This window comes from Macaca mulatta, chromosome 4 (assembly GCF_049350105.2).
Source record: "Macaca mulatta isolate MMU2019108-1 chromosome 4, T2T-MMU8v2.0, whole genome shotgun sequence".
NCBI classification, from domain to species: domain Eukaryota; kingdom Metazoa; phylum Chordata; class Mammalia; order Primates; family Cercopithecidae; genus Macaca; species Macaca mulatta.
The window spans coordinates 26,290,408-26,315,232 of NC_133409.1; the positions used below are offsets into that span (position 1 = coordinate 26,290,408).

Genomic DNA, 24,825 nt, shown 5'->3' on the forward strand with positions numbered 1-24,825 from the left:
TTAAAAGGCTTTTAGAAATATTGCTATAAGTTATTTTTTCAATATAATTCCAAGCACAAAACATAATTCAGACAAGAGAAGGAGATGATCTATTTTGATTTGGCAGCAACTTAGAATTTTTCTTCCCAAGACTTTTAAATGGGAACTGAATGTCGCAGTAGAATAGTGTACCTTCACGTATATGAAAACTATTATTTGCAAGCAATTAAAACATATATAATATTATAAGACTCAAAAGACACAAAGCCAAAATGTTGCATACTCAGAAATGTGAGATGAATGAAACAGATAAACAAAACAAACAAGTAAAAAAAAGCTACCAATAGTACCATAGGCACAGCTACAGTGCTGTTTGGACTGTTTTGTTCTCTTTCTTTCCTATACTTTTCCCTAGCCTTTCTCCTTACTTCTTTGGTGAAAAAAATCCTGAAGTAAAAACTTCCATCTATAAAAAAGTTTGTAGTAGATTATAGGATATTTTGGAGAAACAAAAGGTATTTTTTCCACCAAAGGCAATTTAAACATACATAATATCTAAAACATCATCTAAAAATAAAAAGTATAATAGTAGGCCAGGCACGGTGGCTCACACCCGTAATCCCAGCACTTTGGGAAGCCAAGGTGGGCGAATCATGAAGTCAAGAGATTGAGACCATCCTGGCCAACATGGTAAAACCCTGTCTCTACTAAAAATACAAAAATTACCTGGGTATGGTGGCACACGTCTGTAGTGAGCCAAAATTGTGCCACTGCACTCCAGCCTGGCAACTGAATGAGACTCTGTCTCAAAAAAAAAAAAAAAGTAAGGAAACAACAGATGCTGGCAATAAACTTTCAATAAACTATCTCTTCTCACTGCACTCTGCAACTTGCCTTGAATTCCTTCCTGCACAAAATCTGAGAACTCTCTTGGGTTCTGGGTCAAGACCACTTTTCCCGTAACAAAGCAATTCTCCTGCCTCAGTCCCCCATCACTGGGAATACAGGCACACAATGCCATGCCAAGCTAAGGGGTGTGTGTGTGTGTGTGTGTGTGTGTGTGTGTGTGTGTGTAGAGACCTTGTCTCTATGTTGCCCAGACTGGTCTCAAGCAATCCTCCTGCCTTGTTCTCCAAAGGTGCTGGGATTACAGGGATGAACCACAATGCCTGCCTGGCCTTTATTATTTTTTTTTTCTTGAGATGGCGTCTCACTCTGTCGCCCAGGTTGGAGTGCAGTCGCGCAATCTCAGCTCACTGCAACCTCCGCCTCCCGGGTTCAAGCAATTCTCCTGCCTCAGCCTCCCAAGTAGCTGGAACTACAGGTGCGTGTGCCACCACGCCCGGCTGATTTTTGTATTTTTAGTAGAGACGGGGGTTTCACCATGTTGGCCAGGATGGTCTCGATCTGTTGACCTCGTGATCTACACACCTCGGCCTCCCAAAGTGCTGGGATTACAGGAGTGAGCCACCGCGCCTGGCAATAATTAAAACCTTATCAGGTGAGGGTAGCCAGACATTGAGGAACTTCTGAAGTACAGGTTGGGATGTAGCTAATCCTATTGCTCTGAGTGATGTTGCCAAAAAAGAGATCGGTGTCTTGCCATTTCTCAGTAGTTGTATAAAATCCTCAAAGGCAGAATTCTTCACCAAAAAGAGCATTATAGAGCTTTGAAGATTTTAATAGAGGCCAGAAAACAGTTGCTGAACTCAAGATATTCTGATTAAGATTTGAATAGCATAAAATAAATTAGGATAATTGAAAGGACATACTCTGAATGACAGGAGAAAGGCCATGTACCCAATAAGGAAAAAAACCTACTCAAGAAAATTCTTACTGGAAGAATCCAAAGCTTAGCAACATAGAGCTCAAGTTGTTCCCAGGAAAGACAGAATCTATTTCTTTGCCTTTTCCAGCTTCTAGAGGCCACCCTCATGCCTTGGCTTATGGCCTACTTCCATCTTCAAAAACATCAATCACATCACTACAACCTCTGTCAGTCTTAACAGCGCCTACTCTGACTCTGATCCTCCTGGGTTTCTCTTACACAGACCCTTGTGATGAGATGGATCCCACCTGGATAACTCAGGATCATCCTACAATCTGAAGGTCCTTAACTTAATCACATCAGCAAAGTCCCTTTTGTCATGTCATGTGACATGTTCACAAGTTCTAGGGATTAGGACATGGACATCTTTGAGAGGACCATTATTCTACGTACGACAGGTACCAAAGGATGGGTTTCAAAGAGAAGTTGCTTGGAAAACAAAGGAAGAGTGAATACTTTAAACATGTTTGTGTCAGGCAAGAGTAATAGGTGACTATTATCCTAAACTCACCTTCTGCGTAAAGGTACACACCCTGGGGTGAAGTTCCCTTGGAAGGTTATAAAATAGCTGCACGCTATAAAACAGCACAATGCCTGTGCTATACTATACTAATTACTACGGAGGAAGAGAAAGACAGAAAAACTGCAAGAGGAAAGGATATGAATTCTGAAAGCTTAATGTGTAGCAGAGGTAATCCTCTAATTTCCCAAGCAGTTAGAAATGGCACAGAGATGATCAGTTTGAAATCATATAGGACCACAGCTGAGAAATTTTTATATTTGAGTGTGTCTCTGAATTGTGTCCATTTCAGCATTCCCTTTAAGAGACGTCACCAATAAAAGCTAACCTGTATAAAGCAGTGTCTGTGTGCCAGGCACTGCTCTAACACAAGACATACATTAACTCAGTTAATCTTCTCAACAACCCTATATGGTAAGTAGTATTTTCATCCCCATTTACAAATGGGAAACACTACAGCACAAAGAAGTTAAGAAATTTGTCCAAGGCCACACAGCTAGTAAGTGGTGGAACCACAACTTATACCCAAGCAGTCTCCAGGTAGCTGGGAAAAGAATAAAGAGAACCGACTTTGCAGGGAGAGAGGCCAGTTTTAAACTCAAAGTCCCCCTTCACTAGCTATTCAAGTTTGGGCAAATTATTTAACTATTATTATAAGCCTCGCTTTTTTCTGTAGAATGGACTAGTAATACCTATAGTGAATATAAAGCTAAGTACAGGGACCAGTATAAGGCAGGTATTATTATTAGAGCTGGTATTATTATTTCTATCTTTCTGGCATTATCTTGCAGAGACTTGTTCCAGGTTTAATCACAATATCAAATCTTTTCATAGTAATGCTTGCAACTATGGTAACAACTACTGTCTCCCCTTTGTTCTTCAATATCCTCACACTTACACTAACAGTCTCCTGTTTTTCAATAATGGGTCAAAACTCCAAATATAATCAGGCTGCAATTTTTTAAGTAATAACAATGAATTAAAGCCCATTCTATTCACAAAACACAAGTATTTCACTAATATCAAAACAGTTAACATCAGCATTGTTTACAATGTTATTCATAGGAAAATTCAGATCTTTTTTTTCACTCCACAGCAAGAAACAACAATTTTGAAGGCATGAATAAGACTGTCAATATTTATTGGAATGAATGACTAATATAATTTTAGAGATATTTTCAATTCTGAATATATTCAGCCTCTCTTTGGTCAGCTATATGAAAGAGAGTCTCATTTCACCATAAGCAAAACTATACCCAATATCTCCTAGAACTGGACATACTGAAAGAGCTTTCAGGACAGTTCTGGCACTCTTAGGCTTCTTCCTAAAAGTCCAGGAATACCATGCCTTCTTGATGGGCAGAGTTCGCTTTCAACCCAATTAGTGCCTTCTAACACAAAGTCGTATTTATAGGGTAGACACATGAAAACTTATATATACCCTGTGGACATCCCAAAGAAATCCAGGGAAACTTAAAGCATGATTCCTCCTCAAGAACTGAAACAAAACAAGATTAAAAAAAAAAAAAAAAGTACATCTTCAAAAATTATAACCCCATTTCTACCAAAGCTTTGCATGTTTCAAAAATCTACCATTTTAATGACTGGAAATAATTCAGCATTGGGATTTGGCAAGGTCTTAACTGCCAGCTACGAAATTGGTCCTATTTAGATCTGAATACCTGTACTTGTTAGAACAAATGCTCCATTTTTTTTTCTTATGTTTCAATTTCAATGTATTCAGGTGGTTCAGCAAGTAAGTAAGAGCATATAATCTTGTGAGCCCCCAGAGTCATAAAATTGTGTTTTTTGTGCCTTTTAAGTCCAGAAAGTCCTTGATTTGAAGAAGCAGCTCCATAAACTTACTAAACAAGTCATCTGACCGTATTAAACTAAAATCTCTATACCCCACCTTTTTCCACACAGTTCCTCAACAAGAAATGATTAAGGGTTACAACATGAAGAAAATTCACAATCTTTGTCTTCTCCTCCATCACATCAGGTAAATCAATTTGACTTGTAAAGTTCACTACTCAGCATAATCTCTCCTGCTAAAGGATGCAATGGTGGCAATGCACAGGTGGCAATGCACAAAGCATAACCTTTAAGTTATGCTTCCAATATTTCCAAAACCATTTTTCCTTCAATCACGCAGTCCCAACTTGACCAATATACATATTTATTCATGTTTTCACCCAAACTCCTCAAATCCCTTCTTGGTATATGGTTAGGATCTATTTTATAGTTATGTCCCTGTGGTATAGCTTATGAGGTGAAAAATGTTTGACTAAAAATACCAGGTGAGATCGACACTAAGGTCAGACAGGCTTCTTTTGGCCTGGTAGTCTCTGTGTACAAGTCCATGGCACATGCATAGGCTCTAGTCCAGCTAGTTTTCCTTGTCTTCTATTATGGCCAATCCAGCCACTGGCCCCATCTTTCTCTTAATTTTGCTGCAGCCAAATGACAAGGCTTCCTACAACCTGCTAGTAGAAAATGTAAGACCTCAAACCTCTTGACATTAAAGAAAAGCTTAATGTTTTAAAACTAACAATTCACAACCTTCACCTCCAGAGAATGTATAAAGGAAATGTTTTATTGTGACACGTAATCTCTAATTTAGTTAAATTTTAATGCAGATTAACTGGGAATAAGATGTTTTAACTAGAGCTTAAGTAGATTTTGTTCAACACGCTATTTTTTTAATTCCAACATACATTAATTTCCTCATCTCACCAAGAATTGTCTCAGATATAATGTAGCTACTCACTGCACATAATTCTATAAGATGTTATTTCGTGGACTAAATATTTAATATTAGGTTATTTAATTTTATTGTTTATTTTTCTTCTGAATCTTAAGAAAGCAGGAAAAATATGGCTAAGAAATAATTTATTGAAGCTATTATTAAACACCATTTCAAGACATAAATGCAAAACAAAACAACACACCTGATTGAATGACGAATCACTATCAGAGCAATTGTCTGTGCAGTAACTACGGCTTTTCTCCTTTTGGATTTTTTTCTGCCTCTCTTGATTTCGTGTCTCATCTTCTTCAAACTTGTTAATCATAGACTCAACCACAGCTATCATGATGTTCTTCAGGTAATGCATCATTTCTTTGTACCTTTAAATTCAAGGTAGTCTTAATAAGAGAAATGCGATCAGAAATTAAAACAGTCAACTAGTTAAATTATCTTTTTTTCTATAAAAAGGGAAGTCCCTTTAAGAACACAATGCTAAACAGAAAAATCAAACTCAATTTTTCCTAAAGAAGAGGTGGTAGAACAGAATTCACAAAACAGCAATAAAAATTAATAGGGAATTCAAAAAGTATGTTATTTCCTGGGTTTTTTCACTGTTACGTGGACCAAGGTAGTAAAATTAAAAGAACCTAAGGCAAGAGGTTTCAATGGCATGGATTCCAATTGCTAGCAAAAAAGTCAACTATTAATATTATACCACCAAAACCCAGGCTAACTTACACATAACCTTCATCCTCTTGTCTTATACCTATCTCTTTCTCCACCCCTCCCATCCTCTATTTTCTTTCCTTCTCTTCTCCCTTGTCCATACTTTATAGACACCCATAGACACAACTGAGAGCTCTTGTATATTCCCAAGACCTATGTAAGAGTTAAGCTATCAATGTGTCCTTTCAAACAGAGGTGGGAAACCCACTCTCAGGATGTTAGGAAAAAGATTCCTGAAATTATTAAGAGTGTGAATTGGATAATATTTAAAATCTCTTCTGGTTGGTCTAAAAAGCTTAAAAAGAACTGGTATCAAATTTTCTCCACTTTGTAAGTTCAAACTCTCAAGCATCCCTATGAATACGAAACTGAAATCCTCAAAAGCACTACGAATAGAATTTTAGAGCTAGAAAGAACCATAAATATAGTTGAGCTCTTTATTTTACAAATGAAGCATGTGTGACCTGAACCACTGAAATTTCTGTATTTAAAACAAAAAAGGCATAAAGATGTAAATAAAAATAGTGAATAAATTATAAAATTTGAAATTAGAAAACTTGGATGGGGATCCTGACTATTTTACCGGCCAGCTCTGTCATCATGAATAAGTTTCAACTTCCTCAACTATAAAATGTGACTAAAAATACAATCTAGCTAACCTATTTCATATGACTATAGCAAGAAATAAATATCTGTGTATGTATATACATATATACACATATATGTCTGAAATGATAATAAATACATGTATAGTGTGTGTGTATATATACATATATACATGTATTTATTGTCATTAAAATAATGAAAATACACTAGGAAACTATGCACAGAAATGTCCTTTTCTGTATAATTCTGGATAATGGGTCATTGTAATTCTATAAATCAAAAGAAGAAAAGGTACTTTATCTCTCACAAAAGAAATCAAATCTGCTGGGGAATTTGAATAGAAATCATAGACTGAGATTCTATATAAAAAGTATAAAATACATTTAAAATTTTTCTTGTTAAATAGATATAATTTCTACATAATTTAAACTATGTTAATATATTTAAATGTAATTTTTAATATGTATATCATATAGAACTATAAGTTTTGAAATACGCGTATTTAACATATTTCTTTAAGTACCAGAAATTATGAGAAAACACAAAAATACTGAAAGCAGATGGAAATAAATTAGGAACCGCTAGGGGGAGAAACATACAGAAGACAACTCAGTAGAGGTAACAAAGAGTCCAGGGAATATCCCAGTTTGATATAAAGGGACATAAAGAGCAAAAAGAAGTCTGAGACACACACACTAATTTGCAAAGTATATTTAAGGATAACTGAGCCCGGAGATCCAGCTTCTGCCTCTACAGATTGTGGGCAGCAACAAACAGGGAAACAAAACAGTGCCCTGGCAGCAATCAATACACATCCATCAAAAGCTGTTCTCTCCTTCCACAGTGATTGAATTCTAGCTGGGCACAGGACTAAACTACACTCCCCAGCCTCCTTTGCAGCTAGGGAAGGTCATGTGAACAACATGAAGTCCCTATCTCCTTAAAACTTATAATCTGGTGATTTAATAAAGAAGTATAAAAGTAAATCTTAATGATATACAGGATAAGGATAATGGTACTTAAAATCCATAGAAAATCTATAAGTTTTGCTTTGAAAATAAATGTTTCCAACAGACCTTTTAGAAAAGACCAGCATAAATTATGCTGTAAAAAAATACTAAAAAAATGGCCACAGGCAGTAGCTAATAATTCTAAAAAGTAAATTAAAAAATAGTGTCATATCATCAATATCAAGAGTTAAATGAACTAAAACTCAATAGCAGCCATTGCAGTTTTGAAAAGACTAAGAAAAAACAGATATAAAATAGAATATAAACACCATTGAGTAGATTCTTTCATGCTTTGCAAGTTTTAAAGACTACAGAAAGAAAAAGCTCTAAGAAATAGTGAATAAAAACCACATCAATTAACAATGAAATTCTACAGTACTTCCACTCATTATATGAGGAATATTGTATATTATATAGATCCTATAAATGAATTATTCTGTGTGCAAACATCTGTTTAAAAAATAAATCTCGAAATGTTTAATTACAAAAATACTTTATAACAACTGTAATGCTGTCTACAGATGTAGTGTTGCCACATTAGCCCTAAGTGATTTCTGAAGAATCACCAAAAAAAAAAAAAAACTGAAAAAACAAAAAAAAGCTGCACAATGTAAAATCTTTCATCCATGGTTCATAAAGTGGAAAATAAACATTTACTGAGTCATTTAAAATCTTTATGAGGTAATTATTACTGTATTAATTTTAACACATGGATGAACTAAAACACAGGAAAATCAAATAGCTTAAATAGAGATAAAAAGTAATTTCCTAGCAGTACTATATACAATTCTGCTCTTACCATGAAAATACTTTCATTAGCTGACTAATAAAGTATTTTAGTATTCCTTCTAGAATTGTTTAATGATACCGCTAGGAACAGACTTACTAGGAATTATAATATTATCCAAAGATAAAGGTGATTCTATTTTTTGTTTTCCCCAAATCAAGAAATAAGAAATCTTAGCCTCTATAACTTACGCTTGATATAGATTAGTGCATCAAACTTGCTAAATTTACTAAAATAGCTGTATGATGTCACTTTGTCAATTACTAACATATTAATTTAAATAATACAATCAGTTGTCCCAAAGAGGAAGAGCTCTTGTGCAAAATAATTTTTTTAAAGTTTAACTAATTAAAAGTAAATTAGATTTAATACTTTAAAATACAGTCAGTAATATAAGCTTAGGTATATATTCAAATGTCTCTGATACTGGAAATATGAACCACAGCAGGTTTTCAAATGACATCATGTAATTCAACATCTTTTCATTAAAATATTGAGCAAAAAAAAATTGACGATGGCATCCTGCCTAGGGCTGGTTCCCACCTTGTACCCTGAGATGCCAGGTAGGATAGGCTACTAGCAACTCTGAAGTGTAATAATTATTCCAGTTAAATAACTATCTTGCCCTTATTAATCTTTCTTAAATGCATGTATAGCTCACACTTATTTCAGCGTTTAATATTACAAGCGTTTTCATCTTTATTTAGAAGTTTGGTGATGTTTCTTTGGCCAGAAATAGGCTGTAGGAACCTAACTGTTGTTTACATCAATTAACCTAGACCCCAAAAAAAGTGAAGGAGCAAGTTATGCAAATATTTGGGAAAAGGGCATTCCAGGTAACAGGAGCAACGTGAGTGTGAATAACTCGGGAAAGGACTTACTTGGTTTTTTGTGAAAGAGCAGGCAAGACCACAGCATGAGGGGGGAAATGGTAAGAAGTGGAGTAGGAGAGGGAGCAGAAGGCCCATGGTAGGCCTCATTGGGCTTGGCTACAAAAAGAATTCTGGGTTTTACTCAAAAGGAGATGGGAAGCCTTTGGAGAGTCTGGGTGAAAGGGTGTCGTGATCTGACTCACTGTTTTAAAGAATCACTCTGGCTGCTACGAGAGAAATACACTGTGAGTGACAGAGATCAAGGTGCTGTCAAGAAGTCTCATTGAAGAAAATGTTATTTGAAAATATTATTATGGCCATACTCACTCTTTAGATTCTTGAGTTCTTTTAGTGACCTGCTGTACAACTGTATCATAGCCGCATTCTTCACCCTGATTCTGATCAGATGTGCATTTTTCCATTTCTTCTTCAATCATAGAACCCAAAGTGTTGCCTATATGTTGTCTGAGGTATTTCACAAATTCATAGCTGAAACAAATATTTAGAAATTAAATACGGTAAATATCATAAGCATATTCAGAAAAAAAATCAACACAGAAAGGTAACATATTAAGATTTTGTACCTTAAACTAGGATTAAATTGGTCATTCATCACAAATCATCAAGCTAATCTACAAATTTTTGGCTACTTTTTTCTGAGACACTTGGCAAAAATCATCATTTAAAGATTACCACAGTAGGAAAAAGCAAATTTCAGAAGCAACCCAAACTTTAGCAGTTAGAAGTCTCTTCACATTTCTTTTTTATGTTCCTATCTTTAACATGTGACAGTGAAGAGTATGAAAAGCAGTTGTTAAGGATTTTCAGTTATTCAAGCTGATGAGGAAAATCATCTAGAATATAGTAATCATGAAATAAGAAATTGGAAAAAGTTAACTTCCATCATCAGAAGAGTTTTGTGTACATTTTGAAAGTAGTAACTGATGTAACTTCCACCTAAACAGTTCTTATGTTACTAAGATTATCACTATTATTAAATTCAAGACACACTTTGCCATTGGTATTTAAAGCCCTCATAGATTCCAATTTATCCTACCAGATCTATGTCCCATTACTACCTCACACATGCCCAACTCTCCATGTGATGTTTATTCCCAATACCTTTGAAAACATTATTTCACCCACTTAAGAGTGTTTTACCACCACTCCTATAGATTATCTTCTACAGCCTAAAATGCTACCTTCTGATAAAAGCTTTCCTCGTTTCTCAACAACTGATATCCTTTCTCACCTAAGACCCAAAAGTACTCTGTCCTCCTCTATTAGCATGCAAAACATTTTCTTGGATGCAGTTATATGACCTGCTTTATCTCCTGCTTCATTCCTGACCACCTCTACACCCAGATTTCTACATTGTTTATAGACTTGACAACAGAACAAATCCACTTGTCTATCATCTGCAATATCTTGTACACAGTAGACACTTTATAAATACTTGTTAGATTGAAATATAGCATTGGGGAAAGGTTTATCTCTTCATTTTCTACATCAGCGGCTGTGAATTTGAATTTGCTTATTTTTTCTAAATATTTGTTTTAGTTGTTAATACTTTGTTCATTTAATGTCTATTAACAAACTTCTGATGACATTATACAATAATTACCCCCATATATGCCCTCTTATCCTTCCTGTAATTCCCCTATAAGAAAAAGAAAAGATGAATGAAAAGAAGAAAAAAAAGGAAGTGTACAGCAAAAAGCACTCTCCTCTTTCCGACTACCCACCACATTTTTGGCACTAACAGCATTATTTTTCAAGACTCCCAAACTTGACAACATGGAACACTCTTTAATGTCTGCATCTTCTGCACCCCTTGCCCATCCACTCAATCAGTCACCAACATGTGTTAGTGTTCCTGTACATCCCTGGCTTTCATCACTGCCTCCCTTTTTTCTCTATCAATCAGTACAAAGCCATATCACTTCAAACAGAGATTACTGCAGTAGCCTTCTTGTTTGACTTCTCACTTCCCTCTCTCTTCTCTCATATTTTCTTCCCTCTCATATTCATCCCAAACACTGTAGTCATATTAGCCTTCCAAAAGAACTTATTTTACTATTTCAGTCAGAGCTAGAGCCATTTTACTCATACCAATACCTCATACCATGTCACGGACGCACATAATGCCTCAATAAATATTTGCTGAATTTAAAACAATTGGCTGCCTATTATCTTTCATGGTCAAATACTGCTTCCTTGGCCTGGACTTTAAATACCTAATCAATCAAATCTCTTTATAAGAGTATCTCTACTTAAACGAGGCTACATTCAAAATTCCCAACAAACCTCCAACTATGTTGATCTTCATATGAGAAAGTGATAAACTGGCCAGGCACAGTGACTCATGCCTACGATCCTAGCATTTTGGGAGGCCAAGGTGGGCAGATCATGAGGTCAGGGGATCGAAATCATCCTGGCCAAATGGTGAAATCCCATCTCTACTAAAAATACAAAAATAGCTGGGCGTGGTGGCACGTGCCTGTAGTTCCAGTTACTCAGGAGGCTGAGGCAGGAGAATCACTCGAACCCAGGGGGCAGAGGTTGCAGTGAGCCAAGATTGCACCACTGCACGCCAGCTTGGTGACAGAGTGAGACTCCATCTCAAAAAAAAAAAGATGATAAACTAACTTGTAAGTGACTACCATGCTAAACTCTGTGCTAAGCACTTCATTAATATTATTTTATTTACCATATGATAGGTAAACAGATGAAGACACATATTCAAAACATGAAAAAACCTTGTTAAATTCATAAGCTACTAATTAATTCACTTTACTCCAAAGCCCATGTGAATCCCATAATCCCAGAGTCCCAACGATGTAAAAATATCAGAAGTGTTATAAGATATTTTGTAGTTGCAAATTGAGTGAAAAGGGAAATAAATAAATGTAATATCTTTACCAATTTGTATATTATTTCAATTTCATTTTGCAAGAAAAATTAAATTTTATTCTCCCAAAATTATAACTAGCATATTAAATTTAAAAGTATAATTTACTTAAATATTTTAATTATTGATTGAATTTCCTTTAAAATGTTCAATATTTATATTCGATATTTAGATAGTAAATCCTATGCGTTAAGGGAATAAGTATTAAGAATAGCAGAAGAGGAAGATGAAGCTATTTTGTAAATCCAATGTCTTATAACATTAGATTGAAATAGCAAATATTAATTTTCAGAAATGCAATCCAAGAAAAACAAAACCCAAAGCTTACTGAATCATATATCATAGAAAACAGCCTCTAATCATCATCTAAATAGTCTGCGCTTCTTTTGGTAATTCATCATTGACTTACATTATCGGAAGATCTTCCCATATACATGGAAACTTCCTATCTATACTAAATATTTACTCATTATTTAATTTGTGTATGTCTAATTACAAACCAAATCTTTGCACATTCCATACAAAACAGTGAAATCACACCGGTAATAAAAAAAAATTCAAAAATTAAGGTTTCAAGAGAATCCTTTAAACATGTCCTCAATTTTGTAATATCTGACAATGCCCATACTGCTTCTACACACAGCTGGCTCTGAGACAGAGCCATGCAGATGTGCATGATGAGGTAAGTCAAAAAAAAAGCTCTTTGGGTCAGGTGCAGTGGCTCACACCTGCAATCCCAGTACTTTGGGAGGCCAAGGCAGGTGGATCACCTGAGGTCAGGTGTTCAAGAGCAGCCTGGGCAACATGGTGAAACCCCGTCTCTACTAAAAATACAAAAAAATTAGCTGGGCATGGTGGCATGTGCCTATAATCCCAGCTACTTGGGAGGCTGAAGCAGGAGAATCGCTTGAGCCCAGGAGGTGGAGGTCGCAGTGAGCCAAGATTATGCCATTGCACTCCAGCCTGGGTGACAGAGCAAGACTCTGTCTCAAAGAAAAAAGCTCTTTGTTCTCCACCACAACCATGCGTCCACAACCAGGAACCCAATGAATCAAGAATCAGAACATCTGATATTTCAGTTGCATAAAAGTATCACTGCTTTCCAAAAAGAACAAAGCTGGAGGCATCATGCTACCTGACTTCAAACTATACCACAAGGCTAACCAAAACAGCATAGTGCTGGTACCAAAACAGATATATAGACCAATGGAACAGAACAGAGGCCTCAGAAATAATGCCACACATGTACAACCATCTGATCTTTGACAAACCTGACAAAAACAAGCAATGGGGAAAGGATTCCCTATTTAGTAAATGGTGTTAGGAAAACTGGCTAGCCACATGCAGAAAGCTGAAACTGGATCCCTTCCTTACACCTTATACAAAAATTAACTCAAGAAGAAATAAAGACTTAAACATAAGACCTAAAACCATAAAAACCCTAGAAGAAAACCTAGGCAATACCATTCAGGACATAGGCATGGGCAAAGACTCCATGACTAAAACACCAAAAGCAATGGCAACAAAAGTCAAAATTGACAAACAGGATCTAATTAAACTAAAGAGCTTCTGCACAGCAAAAGAAACTATCACCAGAGTGAACAGGCAACCTACAGAATGGAAGAAAATTTTTGCAATCTATTCATCTGACTAAGGGCTAATATCCAGAATCTACAAAGAACTTAAACAAATTTACAAGAAAAAAACAAACCACCCCATCAAAAAGTGGATGAAGCATATGAACAGACACTTCTCAAAAGAAGACATTTACGCAGCCAAGAAACATATGAAAAAAAGCTCATCATCACTGGTCATTAGAGAAATGTAAATCAAAATCACAATGAGAAGTATAACTCTTGGGTATGATTTGTTATAAAGCCCAATCTGTAAGCAACACAAAGGATATATCTGTAATTGAGGCCGTAAGGAAAGTTAACACAAGCGCATTAACAAAATGTAGCCAATAAAGCTAAAAAAACACAATTCTAAAATAAAAGGCACATGAAAAAAATCCCTGTAGAGAAGGAAAGGATACAACTAGATAGGAGGAAAAAGTTCTGGTGTTCTATTCTTCAGTAGGATGACCATAGTAACAATAAAACATTATACAGTTTCAAATACCTAGAAGGAAGATACTGAATTGAAAGAAATGATAAATGTCTGAGATGATGAATATGCTAATTACCTTGATCTATATGGAAACATCACTGTGTACTCCATAAATACATTCAATTATTATTTGTCATTTTAAAAATGAAATTCACTTTTTTAAAAATCTCCACCATTTAGCAACAGCTTTAAATAGCAAATATCCTGGAAAATGTTTAAATCTACTCTGTGGAAATTTGAATAACCTCATGCTTTTTTCTAGTGACATAATTTTTACCTATGACCACAGTAATATCTCCAGAAGACTCATTCAAAATGCTTCCAGGTTTTCATCCAAGTTCTAAATTAAATGAACCCAAGGACCCCAAGGTTAAATCTTGTCTTAAGAGGTTACTGCTCTTTTCAAAAGAAACTTCTAGGGAGAAAAAAAAAAATCTCCAGGGTTGGCAATGCCCTTTATCACAAAAGGACTGCCAGGCTGCCCATAGCTAAGGGTATTCTACTGACTCTGGGACCACTGAGAAACTTTGAGAGCCTCCAATCCCAAATTAATGAACAGAGTCATTTCTTCAAGTGGGCCTTCTACTCTTTAGGTAAGAGTACTTCAAGACTTTAAATTCTAATCCGACAATTAATTTTATGTTATTTCTTTTACCATCGGAATTCATAGCAGTACCCCATAAAATACTAAATGAAGTTGCTGTTCTATAATGGTGCCCCAAGATAGAAAACATTGTTGCAACGATGGGAAAAACAGACACCAGGACTCCAAAAGATGGGAGACAGGGAGGGAGCAAGAGTTAAAAAAAACTACCTATCAAAATACTACGTTCACTATTCAGGCAACACGATCAATAGAAGCCCAAACCTCAGCATCACGCAATATACCCATGTAACAAACCTAGGCATGAATCCCCTGAATCTAAAAAAAGAAAATTATTATTGCAATGGAGCAGGGAAAAATACGGGTCTACAAAATTAAGTACTGTGTTTCCCACATTGTAATGCTGATAGTATTGGTGCTATGTACCAGCTCTTATGAAATCTATATCTAATCTCAAAGATTGATAGTACTACTGATTTTTTAATCAAAAGTTCCCATTGCATCATTTTTTAAAAATAATTTGGAGATATAATATATTCTAGTTATTTTGTATAAAAGCCCTGGATGCCTCAAAAAGACTTTTAAAAGACCCTTATACTTATCCCAGGGAGTGCAGACTCAGATGCTACAGAGGGTAGTCTGGTAAAGGAAAGCAAGCCATGTGTGAGAGAGAATGGATAGAGGTTGTGGTGAAATGAAGACATGCCCCAACTAAAGGCGCAAAGCTTCTACATAGTTGCAGCAACTTGTCTTTAAGAAATATGAGCCTGGTGTTAACCTTTTAACGTTTTAAGAAAAGCCAGAAAACTGACTTTTAAGCATTATCTCTCAATTTTTAAATGGTGTTTTTCTTTTTTTTTTTTTTTAAAGTAGTCAAAGCAAACATGTCCACAGACCAAATATGGCCTGCAGGATGCTAATCTGGTCTTTCAATACCCTCTCTCCCCAAGAATTACAAAATTCTAACCACTAGTGAATGTCCTATATGTTTAAAATTTCTATTCAAGAAATACAAAAGCTCTCTGAAAAATCTGTATCATGCTTAACAACTTATTTTAAAATATTCTTACTAGGTCTAATTTAAATCAATTCTGCTACAATTTAGGTCCTATCTTTTCAGATCTTTAAGCAAGCTGTTAACATCTTCAGATTTCACATGTTCCAATTGTGCTTAAAATATCAAGATAATAATAGGAAAAATATAGCTTTGACTGACATGGATTACAATAAATACAACTTCCACTTATTTCTATTTTAATTAAAGTCTATTAGTATTCATTATTCATTTAAAATTTTTCTAATAACTGGTTTTTCTAGTTTTTTAAAAGATATAGTCTGTACAATGAATAAACAAGTTTATAATTCTTATACATCTTTTAATAATCTATGAAGCAGGTTTGCTTCAGGTTTAAATTCTGAAGTTTACACTGACCAATTTTGCAACCTTACGCAAAACACTTGACCTAAGTTTCAATTGCCCACTACTTAATGGTGATGATAATCTGAATATTAAAATGTTTTTTATATAATAGTGTTTTCATATACTTTGACATTTTTCTCACCAAATATACTATGCATACATTTGACTAACCTTGTTACTTTGAAGTAATTTAATGAGAAAAAAATAAAAACTTGGTACCAATGACACTATTACCAAATGAATGCAAAATACTTTTTACAAAATAGTTTTCAAAGAGGGACATTAAAACCTAAGAAGACAACTGTTTGTTAATAAGGAAAGACATGTGGAGTGGAGCTCACCACATTTCAGAAGCAGTTCAGTTAAAATACACAGCAATGTGTCTGATCATTCATCAGTAGTAACCAATGATTTGAAATTCTTCACATTTACATTGAAAAACTTTACCAAGTTGAGTAAAAGAACATTCACTTTTTCCATTCTCTTTTTGCCAGATTTCTTACCTATATTTCCCAAGAAAATGCAATAATTTTTTTCTGTGATAAACTTCTGACATGTTCATAATGTTTATATAAAAATATGGAGAGGTACAGAGGTTACTCTTACAACATAAGGACATTCAGAAATCTAATCGGTACAAGTTTGTTTCAAAAAAGTCATCCTTTTAGCTATTTAAAAAGGCAAGAGGCCGGGAGCAGTGGTTCATGCCTGTAATCCCAGCACTTTGGGAGGCCGAGGTGGGCGGATCACCTGAGGTCAGGAGTTCAAGACCAGCCTGGCCAACATGGTGAAACCCCGTCTCTACTAAAAATACAAAAAGTAGCCGGGCGTGGTGGCAAACGCCTGTAATCCCAGCTACTTGGGAGGCTGAGGCAAGAGAATCACTTGAACCCAAGAGGCGGAGGTTGCAGTGAGCTGAGATCTTGCCATTGCACTCCAGCCTGGGGTCAAGAGTGAGACTTCGTCTCAAAAAAATAAATAAAATAAATAAATAAAAAGGCAAGAAATATTCAATCACATATGGAAAAAATTATCATTAATTTTTTAAAAGTATTTTATTAGTGGTTATGAATTGTAATGTTGACATGAGGAATTCTTAAAATAGGCTATATTTCAGAATCATAGAATTTATTATATGACAATCTTATATCACATTAGCATATATAATCATACTTAATCACACTAGTGTATATAAGACCATATAATAGAAAGAACGAGTATTTTACATCTCCTACAACTTTTTAGGTCAAAAATAAGCTTTTAGCTCATAATAAACAGTTACAAGGAATGCATTCATTAATTATAGAAGCACACATAATTCTTGGTAATTTTCTCCATACAGGTAAATCTCCTTACAGAATGAATACTTTCTTACTTTATTTTATTTATTTTGTTTTATTTTGTGACAGGGTCTCGCTCTGTTACCTAGGCTCACAGCAGCCTTGACATTCTGGGCACAAGGGATCCTCCCACCTCAGCCTTCTGAGTGGCTGGGACTACAGGCACATGCCACTGCACCCAACTAATTTTCGTATTTTTTGTAGAGACAGGGTTTTGCCATGTTGCCCAAGCCGGTCTTGAACTCCTGGTGTTAAGTGATCTGCCCACCTCGACTTCTCAAAGTGCAGGGATTACAGGCGTAAGCCACTGAGCACAGCCCAGAGGAAATATTTTCTTGAAGTTACCACTTAAACATACTAGAGTTCCCTAATTAAAAAGTCACTGGTGAATTCTTCTGTAAAACAAAGAATGATACCCAATTCAACAAATATTACTGTGGTCCCTCTGTATCAAAAACAGACCAAGTGAGAAGGCTATAAAGGTGAGTCTCTGCATTAGAGACTGTTAAAATCATTAGAATTGGTAAAAAAAAAAAAAAAAAACACTCTATTTATCACTGAAATGCCAGTAACTACACTCTAATTCTGAGGTCTCAACTCTAACTGCATATTAGACTTACATAGAAAGCTTTGTTTTAAAACCACCAGGGCCCAGCCTCTACCACTTCCCTCTGCCAAAACCCCCAGGAAATTTTGATTCATCTATGGTAGGGACTAAGCATCAGTATTTTTCTAAATAGCCCCCAGATGGTTCCAGTGCAGCAAAGGTTGAAAAAGCAATGCTGCTTTATAGGGAGCCAGTCTGCATGTAAAAATTTACACAACACATACACACATAATGAAAACAACATACTCTTCTCTCTCTCCCCTCCCACCAGGCCTCAAATCCTTGCTGCCATTCTTAGAGAAAAGTGGGAGAGCTTAGATCTTTTAGAGGGTATACAGTTTACTGTAGAAAAAAAGAAGTTCCTGTGAAAAGCAGAGATAGTATTTTAGCTGTCCCATAAAACACATGCCTAGATATGGCTGTACTGCCTACGCTGTAGTTTCTCCCCAAATGACATTTTCCCTCACTTTATTATACCACCTGAAATTACATCAACTGTCTTAAAAACCAACTTCTTACAAAAATGTTAACAGCCCAGCAACAATTTCCCATAAGTCTTTTTTTTTTTTTTTTTTTTTTTTTTTTTTGAAACGGAGTCCCTCTCCCTCTGTTGCCCAGGTTGGAGTGCAGTGGCACGATCTCGGCTCACTGCAACCTCCACCTCCTGGGGTCAAGCAATTCTCCTGCTTCAGTCTCCCAAGAAGCTGGGATTACCAGCGCCCACCACCACGCCCGGCTAATTTTTTTTTTTTTTTTTTTTTTTAGTATTTTCAGTAGAGAAAGGGTTTCACCATGTTGGCCAGGCTGGTCTTGAACTCCTGACCTCAAGTGATTCACCTGCCTTGGCCTCTCAAAGTGCTGGGATTACAGGCGTGAGCCACCATGTCCAGCCTCCCCTATAAGTCTTTTAATTAGATTATTTTTCTTGCTAATTACAGGCCAACATCACTTGGATTTAGGGAATCAATGTTCTAATAGTGGATGTGGAAAAATGAAAAATTCTGAAATAAACACTTTGGAAAGGAAGACACAACTAAGTGACTCTAGAACATTAGTGCTGAAGGAGAGTTAGGTCACTGAAAGAAAGAGAAATGGAAATATGAGCACCTGAAATAACTGACCTTTAAGATCCCTTCCAACTCTGAGATTGGAAAATTCTATGGAGACACCAAAGTTAAGCAGCTCCTCTTTTCCTTTCTCACATAAAAGAATTCCCTCCTCCTAAGACACAGATCTCAGGCTAGTGCAACTAAGACATTATACATTTTACCCTATTATTAAGATTAAAAATGACTTTTAGGATTCTAAGTCAAGTCTTACCTTTAAGACTATAAACTAGCTATAATTCGAGCCCCTCTGGACTGTTTTTTAGGAGGCCACAAGTAAATCTCTTTAGTAAATAGTAACTATTAACTGTGCATGTCATTTAAAAAGCATTTATTTAACCTACCTAATGAGCTGTTGAAGAGTAATACAGTATTACTAGAGTCATTAGACTTCTGAGAGGAACTACAATGACCCAATTTTAACTTGAAAAAATTTTTAAATTGATACAGATAGATAAAGCAATAATTATGGGCAAAAGTGTAGCTTTAAATGCTTCTATTAAAAAAGAAAAAAGAGCTGCATATTAATGAGCTAGTATTCAGTACCAGAAGGTTAAAGGTTTCCACATAGAAAAAATAAAGAGCAGAAATTAATAAAACAAAAAATATGTGTCTATATAACAGAAAGGAGGAGAAAAAGTCAAAAGGTGGTCCATTGAAAAGGCTAAGAAAATAAACTTCTAGCATAACAGATGAAGAGCAAAAGTGGGAAGACACAAATAAAAACAAAAGGGAACATGACTACAGATACTGGAAATACTAAAAAGATAACAGGATATTCATGAAAACCTTTTTATAAATAAGTTTGAAAATCTAGATGAAATGGCCAAATTCCCAGAATATGATCCTAGCAAAAACCTACTCAGTAATTTACAGATAATTTAAACAACTCCATGTAAAATAAAAACCAGAAATGAAATCCCAAACATAATGCTTTATGTGGATGTGTTGAGGTAAATTATCATTATATGAGCTTACAAAACATTCATCACCCAACCTATATTTGAAAAAGTTCTAATTTTTCTGTACTCCACTGTTTAACAAATCTGTAGCTAACCAAAAAAAGCTAGTCTCTGGTAGCTCCAAAATAAACAACGTTATCATCTAATAACAGGTATTAGTAGTGAATTGAAAGAGAAAATAAACAAGAAAATCATGGAAATACAAAAGAAAAAGAAACCGTATGTATAATCGGAAATACTAAAGAAATTAGAAACTCCATATTAATGAAGATTCCTTTCACATTTTTTAAAACTCAAATTGAGAAAGTAGTGAAAACTGCAAATACTCCCCCTATAAAACTGCAAGTAAACACAAACTTGTACATAGAATTTTAAAGAACTCAAAAATGCCCTGATGCACATATATGATATTGACAGGAGTTCCAGATGAGTAGAACTTCAGGGTACCCAAGGGTAACCAAGAGTCAGTAACGGTAGTATAACTAGAAAAATTTCCAATGTCATCTCTGTCAGATCCAAATGAAATGCAAACACTGAGTTAAAAACACTAGTAATAATAATGAATGGAGGCACCTGGAGGCAGACTTGTAAATTCAGAGGCTTAACTGAAATTATATGAACCAAAAGAAAAACATAAGTCTCTAAAGATCAAGATCTACCTCAAATGGCACCTCTCTCATTAAACCTCTTTTCCTTACTGCTCCCACACGCAGAGCACTCTGTCCCCGCTTCTCTGTCTCTTATATTTCTGACATGTATCACAGACATTTAGTTATGTGGCTTACCCCTCTAGAGAAACTTAAACTATTCCAGAGGAAACTAATGATTTCACTTCGGTATTCCCTTTGCAGTGCTCAGAGTGAATAATTCGTGTGGCCACTGAAAATATCAGCAAAGGAACAAAGATTGTTGGAACTCATTGCTTTTAAGTACTGTAGAGTGACAGGAATCCCCTGAAATCGTGGAAGTATTCTTTCAAAGAGGATGAATAATTTATATTAATATTACTGCGCTGCCCGGGTGAGGCACGGGGTAATGGATTATTAGGATATAGTGGTTGTGGCAGAGGCGGCGGCCGTGCGCGCTGACTCAGGCCTGTAGTCCCAGCACTTTGGGAGGCCGAGACGGGCGGATCACTTGAGATCGGGAGTTCGAGACCAGCCTGGCCCACGTGGTGAAACCCCGTCTCTACCAAAAATACGAAAACTAGCCAGGCGCGGTGGCGGGCACCTGCAGTCCCAGCTACTCGGGAGGCACTCCAGCCTGGGCGACAGAGAGAGATTCCCCCTCAAAAAATATAGACAGAGAGAGGAGGAAGAAGCTTTAGGAAATAAGAATAAATGTTAAATAAATTCGACGTTTTGGCAAATAAGAGAAAAAGTAACCCTCCAAGTTGGGCACGATTTTAAAAACAATAAATAAAAATTAACATTGTTGACCTTTCTCTGGACCTTCTCTGGATCAATGGTTTGTAGGCTTAAGATATCAAAAGCAATTTTACTTGTGAAAATTTTCATCAGTTTCCTCCAGATGTAAAAGAATCTCTTCGGCACACTCCAGGGAAGGGGCACCCGTGATTTTCTCCTTCACGCTCTGGAACAACTGCCTCAGCATCGCCTGCAACATTGCCTGGTCCTCGCTGGAGAAACTGGCCATCCTGTTGGAATCAAACGCCCACTCTCATTACTCCAGGTCCGAGCAAAAGCCGCGCACTGCGCACGCGCACCCCTACCCAGCCCCGGCTACGTGCGGCGTCGTTCCCAGGGAGACCGCCGCTAGCGCCTGGGGGTGGGCCCTCAGCTGCCAGCGCGTCATTTCGGAAAACAAGTCACCTTACTTTGGGGAAGCAGGGATCCGCGAGGTCTCGTCTCTGGTACTCGTAGTTGCTAGCCTTCAGTACCAGACCTCAGACTTTCCCGGCTAACAAAAGAGACATCAGGAATGATCTGATGGGAGGAACCGACGACGGAACGTCAGCGGTGCGCGTGACGTCAGCTCGCTGATGTGGCTTCCTTGGTGAGAGGGAGTGGCACCAGGTGACCTGGGGGCGCCCAGAAAATGTTCGAGTGAGCCGCTCTCTCTCGCCGCTGCGTTGTAGGTGGGAGAGAAGAGAGTACGAAGAGAAAGTGATCAATAAAAGAAAGATAGTAGAAGTGAAACTGAAAGTAGCCTGGCAAGGCTCAGTTGAAGAGTAAATGGTATTGAAAAGTTGCAGTGGTATTTTCCTCTAACGGCTAACAACTACTGAGCTCCTACGCCTCACCAAACACTTTCCTTACCAAGCACCTTGCTAGGAGCTATGAAGCAGATTCCCTCATTGAATAACAGAGAAAAATAACGATTACAATACAGTGCAATTAAATGTCATGCTAGAAAATTTAAAAAAATGTGCCAAGTCGGTGCTGTGGAGACCCAGAATTAGTTTCAACCTGATAGAGGAGTTGAGGAAAGAAGCAAAGAGCAAACTGGACATGCAAAGAATAGGGACCTCAGAGTGTAGGATATACTGGCACTTGAGGTAATAGGGTTAGAAAGAGGAGGTGAGGAAGCTAAAGAAGTAAATTGGTCACATCTGGAAGGGTCTAATCTGTTGGCACGTTAAGGGATTCGAGATTTTCATGCAAGTAGTAGGATGTAATGGGATTCCAGAGAGACACCATGTGATGGTATCATATATAAAGATCGTTCTGCAGGAGGCTGCAGTGGATATTCATGGTACCTCATCCAGTTTCCAGTCTAGATCAATTCCCAGACCATGGTTATGTCCAGGCTATAAGGAGCTGTCCCACTGATGAGTGGTTCAATGTCAATGAATTCTCCTTTATCCAGCCTTATAGTTTACTCCCCTAGTATCAGGTACACATCACATATTAGCCAGGATTAATGTACTCTTTGATGTTTACGGTATTACTTTCGGAAGCAAGAGTATGATACATCTTTGCCAGCTCTAGCGGCATGTAACTTCATGAAATGTATGCTAATTGTCTTGATTGTCTACTGCATTAGGGGAAAAACTATATTAGCAGAGTAGGCGTATTTGCAACTTCATTTGTGGGGGATGCTTAAAACCCAATATATATATGTGCATGTATCTGTGTGCACATACATAGAGTTACCAGCAATGTGACAGCTGCGTATTCAAATTAACAGGTGGTTGTATTGACAACTCAGACAAGAAGACTGAGATAGCCATTAGTGATGTGATTTTCTGAAATATTGCTATTATTGGTAAAATTCAGAACAAAATTCCTTGGTTTACATGGCTTTTGCATTCCTGAAAAATTCAGCGTGTTAAAACTGTGCCAAATATTCCATTTATGTTTATATAATATTCATATTTATAATATTTATATTTCTAAGTCCATGTTTATAAGTATTATATCTATTTATATACATGGAATTAGATCCTATTTATAAATATTGTATCTATTTATATACATGGAATTAGATCCTAGACTCAGATACTTATCAAGAGCATTTTTCTGCATGAAATACCCAGAAGAACCATTGAAACCACTGAGAGTCATGTAAGAACCAGAACAATCCTTTGTGTACGTGACTGTCCTGGGTGTATTTCAAGGTGTTTAAGTGTCCCTGTCTCACGCTACAGATGCCAGTAAGTGCCCTGAAACCACCGTGATGACAAAATGTCCCCACATATTTCAAAAAATCTTCTAAGGGAGAATAGAACTTGACAGATTAAGAGCTGCTGTTCTAAATATTATACCTTACGAAGAAGGAAAACAAACTTAGAATATCTGAGATACAAGAAGGAAAGAGGGCAAAAAACAGAGGAGGGATGCTTTAAAGTAAAATTCTATAAATATTGTCTACATAAAGTAATGATTATAAATTATTGTAATTTGTGAAGATTAAAAATACAGTACTAAAATACTAGAAACAATCATTAGAAAGTAGGAAATAGAATCAGTTGAAATGTTCTGCAATCTTTGTATTTTTGTGTTTTTTTTCTTTTTTTTAGAGATGGGGTCTATGTTGCCCAGTCTGGATTCAAATTCCTGAGCTCAAATGATCCCCCAACTTTAGACTCCCAACTAGCTAGAACTGCAGATATGTACCACTGCACCCAGCATCTTGTATTTTTCTAAAGGGAGTTTAAGATGTTAAACTTGACTGAGTGAGCATGGCAAAATTTCAAATGTAACCGCTTAAAAATTAGAAATAGAGGCCGGGCGCGGTGGCTCACGCCTGTAATCCCAGCACGTTGGGAGGCCGAGGCGGGCGGATCACGAGGTCAGGAGATGGAGACCATCCTGGCTAACACGGTGAAACCCCGTCTCTACTAAAAAATACAAAAAATTAGCCGGGCATGGTGGCGGGCACCTGTAGTCCCAGCTACTCAGGAGGCTGAGGCGGGAGAATGGCGTGAACCCGGGAGGCGGAGCTTGCAGTGAGCCGCCATCTCAAAAAAAAAAAGAAAAGAAAAGAAGAAATAGAGAATTTTCATTTTAAAAAATGGGGAGAAAAATTAAATAAGGAGAGAAAACAATGAATACATTTTTTAAAAAGGAAAATAAAAAAACATTAGAAAAGTAGGAAAAATAAAAATATACAAAGAAACATTATAGAAAAAGCCCTAAACACTGATAAATTTAAATGAACTCAACACTCCACTTAAAAGCCAGAACTGCCAGATTGTATTTTAAAATGACCAACTCTATGCTATTT

The 24,825-nt window shown here is 36.4% G+C and overlaps 1 protein-coding gene across 3 annotated transcripts in view; it reads right to left on the bottom strand.

Annotated features, from left to right (window-relative positions):
• The window catches only part of TBC1D32 (TBC1 domain family member 32), a 226,795-nt gene extending 204,692 nt beyond the window's left edge, over positions 1–22,103 (bottom strand). For 2 of the 3 annotated variants that reach the window (XM_015137509.3, XM_015137505.3), the window contains exons 1-4: positions 21,974–22,103; positions 21,638–21,793; positions 9,405–9,566; positions 5,279–5,456 (exon numbers count right to left, since the gene is read on the bottom strand). In XM_015137509.3, coding sequence (XP_014992995.3) covers positions 5,279–5,456; positions 9,405–9,566; positions 21,638–21,792 — 495 coding nt within the window. In that variant the 5' untranslated portion in view covers position 21,793; positions 21,974–22,103. Of the gene's footprint in view, positions 1–5,278; positions 5,457–9,404; positions 9,567–21,575; positions 21,851–21,973 lie in introns of those variants that run through there. The other variant, XM_015137510.3, reaches the window with a different exon arrangement.
• Between the last annotated feature and the right edge of the window lie 2,722 nt (positions 22,104–24,825).